Raw genomic sequence first — 14,973 nt, forward strand, 5'->3', positions numbered from 1 at the left:
CCCTTACAGAATCAACCAACACCTTATGCAAGGATCATCTTTGAGCCCTAGGGAGACACTAAATATACGGCTTTCACTCCCAAGCCACTCGCCTGACCTCTGCCCCTTGGTCTCTGCAACCATAGGACCCTGGACTTATCCAACACCCTTTCCCAGGCTTCAAACAGATGGCTAAGACTTTGTCTCAACCACGATGAGCTAGATCGTATGTCAAGGTCCCTAGTCTGTTCCTAAAATGCCCCCACAGTACCATGTCTATCCTATTCTCTCTCCCAGACAATTCTGCCTGAAGACCTTGAACTCTATAGGCAGACTCCCTGAGCCCCATCAACCTACCCAACACAGTTTTGGGTAAAGTCTGTCTCTAGCCAGACTTGGGGGTGTCAGGGTGTCTGCAGGACCAGGGTGGGAGCTAAGGCGCGGGACAGCTGGCCTGTGTCCCCACACTGGGCCTGGGGCCCAGGCAGAGGGGCGGGGGCCTGGCTACTCCAACCTTGGCTAGGGTTGGGATTTTTTGGCCGGGCTGCCTGGGCCCTCCCTCCTGCTTCCTCTCCAGAGGGCTGTCCTGGCAAAGGCCCCCCTTGCACTTTCTGGCGGGAACAGGGCCAGGAGCAAGCAAACAGCTACAGAGGGAAAGAGGGAAAGCAATGGGGGGGGGGGCAGAGTACACGCTAGCGTCAGTGTGTGTGTGTGTGTGTGTGTGTGTGTGTGTGTGTGTGTGTGTGTGTGTGTGCAGGAAAATAGACCCATAGTCCGGGCAGATTCAGCCTAGGAGGCTTGCAAGTCTGGCCTTTCGTAATTGCCCCCTCCCCCGCGGCCCCCTCCCCCAGCTCCCCCTCCTCCCGCCCTCCTCTCACCCGCCCTCTCTCCCTCCCTCCTTCCCTCACAGCAGCCTACCAGGCAGCAATTACGCTTTGGGGATAAAACGAGGCGCAGAGAGCAGGCTGGGGCAGTCCTCCCCGAGATGGCGGGTCTGACAGCGGTAGTCCCGCAGCCTGGCGTCTTGCTGATCCTCTTGCTCAACCTCCTCCATCCCGCGCAGCCTGGAGGTAAGGGGCCCCTCGCCGGTCCCACGCTGCCCCTCGCTGGTCCCACGCTGTCCACAATCTGCGGGACCCTGCCGGCCAGGTGGCAAGACTGATGGGGAATCCCCGGAGATGGATGAGCCCTTCAGCTCCAGATCCCCCCTCCTCGAGACAGGGAGGGTTCTGGGAACTGCCTCCTCTAGGGAGCCAGCTCCTTGTTAGGGGTCCTGTCAAAGCTACACTCCGCCAGTCAGGATGGTCCCTACCTCCTGTCCAAGCTCGAAGGGGTCCTCTGAGTCACCTGAGTGCTTCCCAGTGGTGGCGGCAGTTTGCACACCTTGTGCACACCTGTGTACATACCAGCCTGGGGAGAGACAATTCTGGTTTGTCTTTGCTTGGAGATGTTCGGATTCTGTGTGTGTGTGTGTGTGTGTGTGTGTGTGTGTGTGTGTGTGTGTGTGTGTTTCATACTATGTTGCACAGGTGTCAATGTGAGATTCTGGCCAAGCATGTTCCTGAAGGAAGAGTGTCTGGGATGGTATGAAGGTCTGTTCACAAGTCCGTTCCTAGACAGATGGAGGTACAGGGAGGCAAACCGTGAAGTTGTCTGATGGGATCTGCCAAAGTCCAACACCCAGCTGGGCGTGGTGAGCCACACCTGTGACCCCAACGTGTAAGTTCAAAGGCAACCAGACCCCGTCTCTAGAGCAACTAGGAGAGTTGAGGATGTCTCCGTTGATGGGAGGGCATGCTAAACATTCTCGAAGCTCTGAGTAAACTAGGTGGGCGTGGTGACACATACCTGCGTGGTGGTCATCCGAGGATCAAGACATCATTGGCTACCTAGTGAGCCATTTGGGCTGTCTCAAAAAAAAAAAAAAAAGTCCTAAAGACGTCTGGTGCCCAGGTGTAGGACGTCACTGTGTGTATGAGCGTGAGCAAGTCCATGCCTATATGAGGATTTGCTGGGTTTGCTGAGATGAAATCCAGGCCAGAGCATGAGCTGGGGAAAAGTACCCATCTCCTGGCAATCAGGGCATGGCTGGCATCAGAGGCTGAGCCTCAAGGGATCCTTTTGGTCATCTGATATGTGTCCTGACCAGGCACTTTGGATTATGGGGGAGGAAGGCGTCTGCTCCCAGATGGAAGGTGCATCCGGCTGTGGGGAAAGAGGTGTGAACCTATGAACCATCTGCTGGGGTCTGGTTTCCGTAGGAGACCTCATTGTCGTGGGAACCTGAACTTGAACTGGGGACAGGAGGCCACAGGGTGGGGCCGGACAGGGCTGTGGTCAGAGACCGAATAAGAACAGCATCTGTCCCATAAGACTTACTTGCTGGGGGCTAGGAGCCCACTGTAGAACAAGAGTTCCAGGGCTGGGATGAGACTGAAGGTTGTGGGTACCAACGGGAGGACCCATTAAAGAGCAGTGTCTCTGGGTCACCTGACCCTCCTGCCCCAGATGTGGTCTCATAGCATTTGCCCACCCTTCTCCCTGGATGGTCATACTAGTTCATCATAACGAAACTGTTTATCTTTACAAATAGGGAATCTGAAGTCAGGCATGGGAAAAAAAAAAAAAAAAAACCACACCTGACACAGGATGCTATCGAGTCGGAGGGCAGCCTGAGCTATAGTGAGATCTTGTCTCAGTACCATCTACAAGAAGGCTAGAGACGAGGCTCGCCTAGGAGAGTTCTCATTTGCAGGCTCGGAGCTCTGCATTCTATCCCCACGCGCCACATAAACCAGAGGTGGTGGCTCACACCTGCGGTCCCAGCTCTCGGGAGGTGGAAGCAGAAAAAAGCCAGGAGTTCAAGGTATAGGGAGTTCAAAGCTAGCCTGGGCTACACAAGCCCCTTTCTTGAAAGGTACAGAAATAGAGCCTGAGATAGGCTAAGGCTGTCCCTGGGAGTTAATATCAGCTAGCTTTCTGCCCTGGGGGGAGGTGCCAGGGAATATTAGGGAGATATAGCTCTGAGGTGGAGTCTTCCCTTAAGGGCAGACTTGCACAAGCCTGAGTGATATCACTCCATATTCAGTTGCCCTCATTCCCTATGACGAGAAATCTCAACTCTGTCCCAGGTGGCCAGAGTCACCGGGTTCAAGGAAGAGGCATAGGAACTGATGCCTTTCAGGATCTGTTCAGACTCTGCTGAAGTCCAAAGAGGTCAGAGAGTCCCGGGAGGAGTTGGCCACTGGTCACATATACCTAGTCCCCCACCTGTCTGATCTTAGGGGCGCCTCGTCTCCCCACAGGGAAGATGCCATGGGTAACAACAGTTCCTTGTCACTGACTGGGGTAGTAATAGCATTTCCTTTGAATACTGGCTTGCTCCAGCCCCTATGCTAAAAGGGTTGTATGAGCCAGGTATGGTGGCTCAGAAACTGTGCTGCAGAGTAAGTCCCGAGGCAGCCTCTGCTAGGTAGTGAGACCCTACCCACCCCCCAACCCAAAATAAAGTAAAAGGTCACCAGAAGAAAAGAAAAAAAAAAAATCAGGCATGGTAGCATGCCTGTCTTTTGCCTGTTTTAACATTTTGGAGATGTGGAGATAGGAGGATCGGGAGTTTAAGGCCATCATCTTATGTAGTGAATTGTAGGCTAGCCTGGGCTACATGAAACTCCTTCTTCAAAAATGTATGTGTTGAGGGAGGGGCACATTAGACATAAAACTAAGTTCAGTGCTCTACCTGACACCAGACATGTTTTTAATATCCCTCCTGTCATTTATTCCCTGAAGGTTTATCTCAGCAGATTTCAACCCCAATGGGCATGCCGGTCACCTGGGTCAATGCTGTGACCCACGAGCTCTTCCTTTATTTGATCTGTGGAGGCTCTTGATTGAGGGAGTTGGGTTTTAACAGCTCCCCAGGTGCCTCTGATGCACAGCCAAAGAGTTAGTCCCTTGATCCAGCTCTCTGTGTCTTGTTGGAGCAAGGAACAGTCCGCCCACCCACGGGAGCACCGGTGGCTTTTGAAAAGCACCTGGCAGCCTGCTGCTCTGTGCACGAAACAAACGGCTTGGTGAGGCTTTATCTGCTCAATCCAGGCTGCCCCACTGGACTCTGGCTTGGCAGAGCCCCCCGCCAGGGCCCGTTGGCCCTGCTCCCTGTGGTCTTTGAACCTCTTGGCAGCAAATCCAAGGTCAAATGTAGATACCAGGCTAAGATGCTTCATCGGACTGACTCTAGGTTTCCCTGGCCTGCAAGAAAGAAGAAACACTCCTACCTCTTAGGGCCCAGCCCCCTAAGAATGGGCAGAGTTTGGGGGTAAGGGAAGCAGTAGCCACTTGATAGCAGCTGTTGCTGAGATGATAATATAATATGATAATATAATATAAAAATGTATCCACTGAGACGATCATGGGACATGGAAATTGTAAAGTGACAGACTCTTGCAGTGTGCCAGGGAGCCGAGAGTCCTTGTAATTCGTTCCTATCTTTGATTTTTCTACGGTTTTGTTCTTTATTTATTATTGTTTATTTGTGGTGCTGGGGACTGAACCTATATGGCCTTGGGGTATACTAGGCAAGTCTTCTACTGCTGAGCTGTGTGCCCAACCTCTAAGGTAGTGATTTTTCTTTTTCTTTCTATCTGTATTTTGTTTGTGTGTTTGTTTCGTCCTGTTGAGATGGAGTTTCATATAGCCCTGGTTGGTCTCGAACTCACAATGTGACTGAGAGAGACCTTGAACTCCAGATCCTTCTACTTCCTGAATACTGGGATTTTTACAGCTGTGAGCCACTGAACCTGGCTCTAAGTTTCTAAAGTTAAAACACACTTTCGTTTTAGGGTCTCAAATATATAGCTCTGGCTGGCCCAGAACATGGCATGTCGGACATATTGGCCTCTCAGACTTGCAGCAATCCTCCTGCCTCTGCCTCCCAAGTGCTGGGATTAATCAGTGTTCATCATCCTTTCTGACCTCCCCAGCCCAGTTTCTAAGGCTTGATTCCCTCTGTCAGATGTGGATGGTACATAAACAGGTGACAGAAGAGGAGACGTCCCGAGGAGGGTACTCCAGAGAATCTGAGCATATCTGAGGTCCCTCTTGAGAGAAAGTCAAGTTCAACTGGACATGGGGATACAGGCCTGTAATTAGCAGGACAAATCTAACCTGAGCTACCTAGAGAGTTCAAGGGGCTAGCCTGGGCTACAAAGAAAGCCCCTGTGTTGGAAAGGAAAAAAGAAAAGAGGCGGGGAGGAGAGGAGAGTTAGGAGAGGGGAGAGAGGGGGAAAGGAGGGAAGGGAAGGGAAGGGTTACGGGAAGGGAGAGAAAAGGAAGAGAGGAAGTCAAAACAGAGAAAACAATCTGAGAGACTGAGAAGTAGGCTGGCATCCAGGAGGAAGCCCTGCGGAGACCACACAGACAAAATGAGGGCTGATGAGTCCCCCAGAGCTTCCAGGCAGAGAAGTAAGGAATGTTTTCAGGGGTTCTAGCCCAAGCCAGAGGACCGTTCTGATCCCTACAAGTCTAAGGTCATGATCCTCACATGTGAGAGACAAGATCCGCCCCAGGCTAGCCAGAGGAACGAGCCAGACCCACATAAAACAAGACGAAAGTGTGTTCCAAGCCAGCTGCTTGTGGCCGGCTGAGCATGGAAGGCAGGAGGAGCCGTGGCGGCGGCGGAGGGCTGAGAGAAGGTAGGAAGAAGCTTCGAGCACAGATGGAGAAAGGAAGGGCTGGAGGGGGCGGGGCCGTTCTCGGTAGGAGACCCTGCTGCTACCAAAGGAGAGGGTGGGAAGGAGGCCCCCTGGGGAGGAGGTCTCTTTGAGCAGAGTGTGGTTTTCAGACAAGGAGCTTGCTATATTGCACAGGCTAGTCCAAACCTCCCCGTGTAGCCCAGGAAAGCCCTGAACTTCCTATAAGTAACCCAGGCTGGCTTTGAACTGCCTATGAAGTTCAGCATGACCTCAGACTCGAAATCCCCGGTCTCCACCTCTGAGTACTGGGATTACAGGTATGTGGCATGTATGTCCCATCCACAGAGTCTGCTCTTCTTTGTACATCCGTTGTATAGATATCATGGTGGGGGGCAGTGGTCAGAGGGCAGCTATGGGGAGTCAGCTCTTCCGTTCCACCATGCGGGTTCTAGGGATTGAACTCAAGTCATCAGGTTTGGCGGCCAAGATAACGGCAGCTACTCAGCCTTCTCCATGTTCTCAGTGAAAACCAGGAATCAAAACATCAAGCCAGGCGTGGTGGCACACCCCTGCCGGACCAGCACTCTAGCGGCTGAGGCTGGAGAATCTCCTGCTCAAAACCAGCTTGGGCTACCCAGTGAGATTCCGTCTCAAAACACCATTCCAGCTGTGGGGGTGGAGGTGGACCAACATTACTAGGCTACGGAAGCGGAAGCGTGGCCATGGACGGCAGAGGGAGGAGCTGGGGAGAGGAAAGTAATGGCTTCCTCGGGAAGGAACCTAGTTAGAGGTGGGGTATCAAAGAGCAAGTCTCCAAAAGAGAGGAAGTGGGGTTCAGCAACCACCCCCCCCCCAGGGAGCTTGAGAGGGACAAAATCCCTCTGCCTCCCTCACTCATCATTTATTAAGTACCTATTGTGTACACGATCCTAGCCAAGCCACTGGCTAACAATTACTCTCTGTGCCGCGTAGGACCAGATCTGTTCTCTCCTGTTTGAATGCTTGCAACCCATACGAGGCAGCAGACATCTCACCTACATTGGGGGGGGGGTGGAAAAAGTGGGGCTTGGCCAGGCCTGGGGCTCAGTTGGCAGGGTGCCAGTCTAGCAAGCACCAAGCCTTAGGTTCTATTCCCAGCACTGGAATAAACTAGGTGTGGTGGCTAGCAGAGGCCTGAGATCACCCAGCTGGCGAGGAGCAAGGAGAGAAGGCAGAGGGTTCTGTCCTGGGTCCCCTCACTCTTCTGACCCACCAGGCTGTTCCCACCAGGCAGCTTTTGGGCTGGAGAACAGAGAGAACAGGAAAGGATGTGGAGAGACGTCAGACGGGAAAAGGCAGAAATGTACCCTGGAAGCATGAAGCTCAGAACTGGAGGCCAGAGCCAGGGAGAGCATCAAAGGCTTGGGGGCCATGTGTGTTTGGCAGCTCAGGATAGCACTAGAAGGCTTATTTCCTGCCGATTCGCCCCCCTCCCTGAGATCCCCCAAGCTCTGAACAGATTGCTCAGACCATCCGGGCCTGACATGTGCTCTCTAGAGGGTCAGGAGAGGAGGGGGCACAGACCCCGGGAGGTGGTGGCGCCAGGACTTTTTAGCACAATCTACCCATGTCAGCCAGACATTTCCAACCCTGCTGGGCTGACAAGGCCCAGCAACCAGGCAGGCCCAGCTGTGTATTGTCACTGAGTCTCTGAGGCCAGACACACAGACATCTGGCTGAGAGGTCTCCTTGGACCCAACGGCCAAGCTGTGTGACTGCCTGGCACCCACCTTGTGTCCCCCCCCCCCATGTGACTTTCGGGAAGCCTTCAGCAAAGCAGAGCTGGGCCATGATGACAAGGTGACTTGCCAAGGTTAGGGGTCATGATTCAGTATAGGAGTCTCTATTTGTTGCCATGACAATAGCTCTGTGAACCAGCATCTGTAATATTCTCCTATGAGAGCTTTGGCTGACCCCTGGGGGGACTGAACTCATGACCTTGGCTTAGAGTTAACTGTCCCTCAGGAAACTATTTGATTTGCTCATTCATGGTGTTCCCATCCCCTCCAGTCCCTGGCCCCTCCCAAAACAGCGCTGGGTCAGATGACCAGAACCCCACCCAAAGAGAGCTGCCCAGGGGCCTGGGACACAAGCCTCCTCACATTATCCTCTCAGAGTGAAAATGGCTAATGCCAGGCAGAAGCTGAATCTCCTAACCGGTGTCACCACCCAGCCTGCCCTCTTAGAACTGGCTACAGCCATGCTGCCCAGTTCTGAGAGAAGTCAGTGAGCAGGACAGGTAAGTAGAGTCCCTTCCCCAGAGACCAGCCACAGCCACAGGCAGGGGCCCCTCTCTACAACAGTGTTAAGCCTCCTGCCCAGAGAAGTAGCCTGGGTTCATTCCAGGCTTCGTGTTTATCCAGCTGTGTGGCCCCAGCCACTTCCCTTAACCTCTCTGGGCCTGATTTCAAGTGTGCCGGAACTGCATTGAGAATCTCTGCCCTTCTGACTTCATTGAGACACTTTGAGAAGAGTGAGAAAATGCAAAGCCAGGTGTGGTGGTTCATGCCCATGATCCCAGCTACTCCGGAGTCTGTGCAGTGGGGAGTTGGGGTTGGTTACAAGGTCAAGACCAGACTGAACTATGCATAGGGAAACCTTGTCTCAATAAACCAAGAACTGGGGCATGATTCAGTGGTTTTAGAATGTCTTTCCAGAATCCCCCAGTGAGGGGCTGGGGGTGTGGCTCAGTGGGAGAGCCCCTGCCTAGAATCCCCCAATGAGGGGCTGAGGGCGTGGCTCAGTGGGAGAGTGTTTCTATGCATACAAACAACACAAAAGGAACAAAAAAATGAAAATAGAAGTTGTTTGGCCACAGGCACTAATTTATAGACCAACAATACCACAATCATTGTTAATAACTTCATTAAAACATGTTTGATGAGCCGGGCGTGGTGACACATGCCTTTAATCCCAGCACTCAGGAGGCAGAGGCAGGGAGATTTCTGAGTTCGAGGCCAGCCTGGTCTACAGAGTGAGTTCCAGGACAGCCAGGGCTATACAGAGAAACCCTGTCTCGAAAAACCAAAAAAAAAAATAAAACAAAATAAAATAAAAAACCAAAACATATTTGATAAGCTTGACTAACCAAAGAACCTACTTCCTTCCTTTTAGGGGTTCCAGGAGCTGTGCCTGGCGGACTTCCTGGTGGAGTTCCCGGTGGAGTCTATTATCCAGGTAATGTGCATAAAGTTTCCACATAGCTATGTATGACAAATGGGAATGGACTGTTCATGAGAAATAGAATATTTTAAAACATTTTTTAAAGATTTATTTATTTATTTTAGGTATGTGATTACACTGTGGCTGTACAGATGGTTGTGAGCCTTCATGTGGTTGCTGGGAATTGAATTTAGGACCTCTGCTTGCTCCAGACCCGCTTGCTCTGGTCAGCCCCACTCTCTCTGGCCCTGTTCGCTCCAGCCCAAAGATTTATTTATTATTATACTTAAGTACACTGTAGCTGTCTTCATACACACCAGGAGAAGGCGTCAGATCTCGTTATGGATGGTTGTAAGCCATCATGTGGTTGCTGGGATTTGAACTCAGGACCTGCAGAAGAGCAGTCAGTGCTCTTAACCAACTGAGCAATCTCTCCAGCCCCATTTTTAAATATTTTTTTTACATTTATTTTAGAGCTTGCATGTGGAGGTCAGGGGACAACATTTTTGTTTGGGTTTTTTTTTTTTCTTTCTTTCTTTTTAATTTGTTTTTGTTTGCTGAGACAGTCTCACTATGTATCTATCCCTGGCTGGCCTGGAACTCACAGAGATCCACCTGCCTCTGCCTCCGGAATGCTGGAATTAAAAGCACGCACCACCGTGCCCAGCTCCAGAGGACAAGCTTGAGGAATCAGATCTTTCCTACCACCACGTGGGTCCCAGGAACGGAACTCAAATTGTTAGACTTGGCAGCAAGTGCCTTTGCCCACTGAGCTATCTCATCGGCCAGAGATGTTATAACATTTAAATTTCTACCACCAAGAACCTGTAAATCAGACCCACTTTCCCAAGCAGTTGGCCAGGCTGGGAATGTGGCTCAATTACTAAAGTCTCTGCCTAGCATGTGTGAAACCCTGGGTCCCATCCCCAGCTCTGCATAAACCAGGTGTGGTGGTGCATGCTTGCAATCCTAGCACGAGGAGGTATAGGCAAAGAGGACAGACATTCAAGGTCCATCCATGGCTATAGAGAGAGCTCTGGCCAGTCTAGGCTGTGTGAGACCATGCCAAAAAAAAAAAAAAAAAGATGCAATTAGCAGAGCGAGAAGTGAAGGCAGACATAGAAAGTCAGGAGTTCGAAGCCAGCTTGCGCTGCATAGCAAGACCCAGTCTCCTTCCTAAAGCAAGCTGCTGATGGAACAGCTCTTAAAAGCATAAATATTGTACAAGATGGAGCATAATCTCTGCTGTCAGGAGCCTGGCGCCTTCACACATTCCTGTCACCGGAAGGTTCACAATCCTCAGAGCATTAATCCCACTCCTGGCAACCCACTGCAGGCAAATAACTGAGAGAAGAGAAGTGGAGCCGCTAAGCTGCAGATGTGGCTCAGCTGGGGGAGAGTTTGCATAGCATGTGCGGAGCCCGGAGTTCCATCCCCAGCATCACACAAACAGGACGCTATGATGAATGCCTATCACACTGAGCAAGCTAGCCAGTAAGAATAGCCATATCAGCGAGCTCTGGGTTTGACTGAGACATCCTGTCTCAATGAATACGGAGTGATGGGGGATGACTCTAGACATCAGCTTCAGGCCTCCACATGCATATATGTGCACACGCACGCGCACGCGCTCGCGCACACACACACACACACACACACATGCACGTGTGTATGCACGCATACCAGACACATACATGAAAAATGGGAAGAAAATAACTAACGTCAAGTCCGAAGACTCTGAAGCTCCATCCTAGGACAAACCGACACAAGACTGTTGAGCCAGAAAGACAGAAAAGGAGACCGGGGGTCACAGAGGTTGACTTGCCCAAAGTCAACTAGGATTTGGCAGTGGGGAGAGGGGTATGGCTTATATAGAAGGATATTGATCTTTGATCCCTCTCTTTCTCTTTCTCTCTCTATCTCTCCATCCCTCTCAACACATACAACAGGGGCTGCTATTGGAGGCCTGGGAGGAGGAGGAGGTAAGCTCAAAAACTAACCCTAAATTCCTCAATGGAAGGATCTGTTTATCATCATGACCCCCACCCCCAACACATCATTCGATCTCAGCGACTAAAGGGTCCTTGTTACACGGGTTTCTCCAGTGGGAAAGAGACCCAATTCTAAACAAGACCCTGATGGCCCCTTTCAGAGCTCTCGTTGTTTTCCCTGAGGGCCCGTTCCTATTTTATATTTCTCTCATCTCCTCCCCAACATTCCTGCTGGCTGGAGATTAACTCCCTTTAGAGGAAAAAAAACAAACAAACAAACTTGAGAAATTGCTGAAGATGTTGGTGTATGCCTATAACCCAGCACTTAGAAAGTAGAAACTGGGGGACCAAGAGTTCAAAGTTATCCTTGACTACGTAGCAAGTTCAGGACCAGCCTGAGCTACATGAGACATAGCCTTAGAACAAAACAAAAGGAAAAGCTGCCACTCAACCAAATATCCAGAGGGAGAGCTGTGTATGTCCCCAGAGGCTCCATGTCTAAGCAAGAGGACTCTCTGGACATCTTTAGCACTTAGTGAAGAGGCCCGCATGCAGAGGTGCAGGGTTAAGAGATGGAAGGGGGTATGTGCCTATCTTACCAAAACTTGGGAGGTTAAAGCAAGATGTTTAGGAGTTCAAAGTCACTCTTATCTATGTTATGAATCTGAGGCCAGTCTGGGCTATGATGAGACCCTGTCTGATACCAAAGAAAAAAAGGGGAGAGTGGGAAGAAAGGTGGGTCATCTCCTCCCTTCCATTCATCATCTCTTCCCTCTGCAGCTCTGGGACCTGGAGGAAAACCACCTAAGCCAGGTAAGAGCCACCAAGGAAAAGGTCCCTGAGATGGAGAGGTTGGGATTCCCAGAGTCATGCCTGGCCAGGGAGCCAAAGGAAGGGAGTTAATGCTAGCAAAAGCCCCCAGGTATCAGCAGGCTAGAGTTGGGCCCCAAGTTGTCCAGCAAGAGGAGATTGAAGGTAATTCAACGGCAGTGTCCTGCATATGCCAGCGGTGCCAGCTTCCGGCTCACTGCCCTCCACTCAGCCTCAGGAATGCTCCCGATGCTTCAGGCAAAGCAAAATCTGAAGTCCCATGGCTCCTTTTTTTTTTTTTTTTTTTTTGGTTTTTCGAGACAGGGTTTCTCTGTNTAGCCCTGGCTGTCCTGGAACTCACTCTGTAGACCAGGCTGGCCTCGAACTCAGAAATCCGCCTGCCTCTGCCTCCCAAGTACTGGGATTAAAGGCCTGCGCCACCATGCCCAGCTTTTTTGGTTTTTGTTTTTTTTGTTTTTTGGTTGTTGTTGGGGTTTCTTTGTTTGTTTGGTTTGGTTTGGTTGGTTTGTTTGTTTGTTTTTGGTGCCTATGGCTCCTTAAATCAGCACTTTACAGTGGAAGGCCCCCAGACAGTGTATCTAGATAGACATTTGACTTCTGACTCAGATGTGAGCTTGACTCTAAGATGAACCTGACCGTGGCCCCAGATGATCTCTCTGCCTGTTCCCAGCCTCCTTCCAACTGAGTCCAGACCATGGACTTTAATCTGCCAGCAGCAGCCATGCTCAGCTTTGAAGTGGTGCCAAGGTGGGGAGCAGGTCTCTCCCAGAAACACTGTTGGTTAAGAAGCAGGTGGAGGCCACGGTCTGGTGGTGCACACCTGTAATCTTAGCTACTGAAAAGGCTGAGACAGGAGGGTTCTGAGTTAGAAAGGTCAGCCTCGGATGGCTAGGAAGACCCTGTCACAGAATAAGAAGTAGAAAGAAGACTGAGGGTGCACTTCAGCGGTAGAACTCCTGCCTAGAATCCCCCAGGGAGGGGCTGGGGTCATGGCTCGGTGGTAGAGCCCCTGCCTAGAATCCCCCAGGGAGGGGCTGGGGGCATGGCTCAGTGGTAGAACACCTGCCTAGAATCCCCCAGTGAGGGGCTGGGGGCGTGGCTCAGTGGTAGAGCCCCTGCCTAGAATCCCCCAGGGAGGGGCTGGGGGCGTGGGTCAGTAATAGGGCACCTGCAATAATCCCTTAGTGAGTAGCCAGAAGCATGCATGGCTCAATAGTAGAGCATTTGTGTAGCATGTTGGAAACCCTATGTACACACACACACACACACACACACACAGACGAACTTTATTATAGTCCTATTGCTGCCCCTCCCCCATGTGTGATGCTCTCTATGTGGCACATGCGTCCCCACCCAGTGCCTGCCACCCTGGCTTCAAAGTCACATGCTCCTGGACAGTTTGGATGTCCAACTGCTCTTTCAAAATCCCGATGACAGATGATCCAACCACGAATGAATGTGTGAGAAGCAGATTCCCCTTCAGTGAAGCCTATGGGAGTTGTGAAACTTCAGGGCCAGGGCCAGCAAGGCAGGAAGAGGACAGGGCATCCGGGCAAGCTAGGTCCTAGGGGCTCGGAGTTTTGTAAAGCCTGGAGATCCCATAGCTTGTTAATTCTCCTTGGGGTGCCAAGGACAGAACTGAGAATCTGTTCCGTGCTAGGCAAGCACTCTATCACTGAGCTACATCTTTGTACATTCCTTCAAGGATTGCATTGATTTATTGGTTTTCATATATTTACTTATTATGGGTCTGGTACGCATGCACCACAGTGTGCCTGTAGAGGTCAGAGGACAGAGGACAGTTTTGAGCACCGATTCTCTTCTTCCACCATGTAGATCCCAACAGTTGAACTCACGTTGTCGGGCTTAGTGGCAAGTGGCTTCACCCACTGAGCCTCTTATTTTGTGTTTTGATTCAGAGTCTCACTAATGTGTCCAGGCTGACCTTGAACTACATGTCCCAGACAAGCCTTGAAATCTAGATCCTCCTGCCTCAGCTTCTTGAGTGGCTAAAATGACAGGCGTGTGTTACTAGGTACAGTTCCTAAGGTCATCTTTTAGTGCCAGGATAGACTGAAGGATGTAACAGGCTTGGTTAGGCCACCATGAATAACCCAATGTAGGTTCCCCACATCCTGGCTAGAGGGACATCCGGGCCTGCCCAGGCAGGATGCGATGGAGTGCAGGCATCATACAGATCGTGTTTGGGAACAATTAATCCCCGGGGAGAGGGGGTGGGTGGCTTGGCAGCTATTCCTCCATGTGGGTGCTGTAAGCTGGCCCCTCCCTGCCTGAGTTCTCAGTGGGGGACCCCGGGCAGCTGGGAGCCAGCCACTGCCTACACCCAGAGCACCAGCTGGAGGCCAGCAGGCTGACCAGCCACTGCAAACAAAGGGTATGGGCAAGGACAGGAAGGAGCCGGGATGAGCACCCATGGGATACCCTGGCAGGTTACACACAGTAGGTGCTCCCTGCTCACAAGCTCAGTGGCCCCAGAAAGGTAGGGATCGTGGAAGCCATAAATAAATGGATATATTAGCCATGCACAGTGGCACAAGCCTGTCACCCTAGCATTAAGACTAAGGCCAGCAGGTAAGTTCAAGATGAATCTAGGCTAACTACCAGCTCAAGGCCAGTCAGGGCTAAATGCATGTTCAAGGTCAGCCTGGATTACACAGTGAGATCCTAAGTCATGGGGAGAAGCAGACAAGTTAACCCTAGCACTTGGGAGGTAGAAACAAGCAGATGTTTATAAATTCAAGACCAGCCTGGTCCGTGTAGCAAGTTACAGTCCAGCTAGGGCTACATAATTAGACCCTTTCTCAAAGATAAAAATAATAAGAAATAAGATTAAAAGGCTGGGTCTGTGGCTTGGTTTGTAGAACACGTTCCTAGCATGTACAGATCCCATCCTGGATTCTATCCCCAGTACCACATAATAAGGCACGGAGGCATGTGCCTGCAATCTTAGCAATCGTGAGAAGACCAGAGGACCAGAAGCTCAAGGTCATACCCGGCTGCACACTGAGCCTAAAAGCCAGCAAAGGCTGCTTTTGAAACCCTGCCTCAAAAGGAAACCGGTGGCAAGAGAGATGGCAGGACAATTAAGAACACATATTCTTTTTTTTTTTTTTTTTTTTTTTTATTTATTTATTATATGTAAGTACACTGTAGCTGTCTTCAGACTAGGGTTCAGTCCCCAGCATGCCCAGAATGGTTCACTTGTAACTCCAGTTCCAGGGAATTTGACTCCCTTTACTGGCCACCGCCAGCACCGG

General features: G+C 51.1%; 1 protein-coding gene across 3 annotated transcripts in view; it reads left to right on the forward strand.

Moving 5' to 3' along the window:
- The first annotated feature begins 888 nt into the window (after window positions 1-888).
- The window catches only part of Eln (elastin), a 46,520-nt gene continuing 32,435 nt past the window's right edge, over window positions 889-14,973 (forward strand). For all 3 annotated transcript variants that reach the window (XM_029533836.1, XM_029533838.1, XM_029533837.1), the window contains exons 1-4: window positions 889-1,049; window positions 8,826-8,888; window positions 10,823-10,855; window positions 11,645-11,677. In XM_029533836.1, the coding sequence (XP_029389696.1) occupies window positions 965-1,049; window positions 8,826-8,888; window positions 10,823-10,855; window positions 11,645-11,677 (214 nt within the window). In that variant the 5' untranslated portion in view covers window positions 889-964. The remainder of the gene's footprint in view (window positions 1,050-8,825; window positions 8,889-10,822; window positions 10,856-11,644; window positions 11,678-14,973) is intronic.

This window comes from Mus pahari, chromosome 23 (genome assembly GCF_900095145.1).
Source record: "Mus pahari chromosome 23, PAHARI_EIJ_v1.1, whole genome shotgun sequence".
NCBI classification, from domain to species: domain Eukaryota; kingdom Metazoa; phylum Chordata; class Mammalia; order Rodentia; family Muridae; genus Mus; species Mus pahari.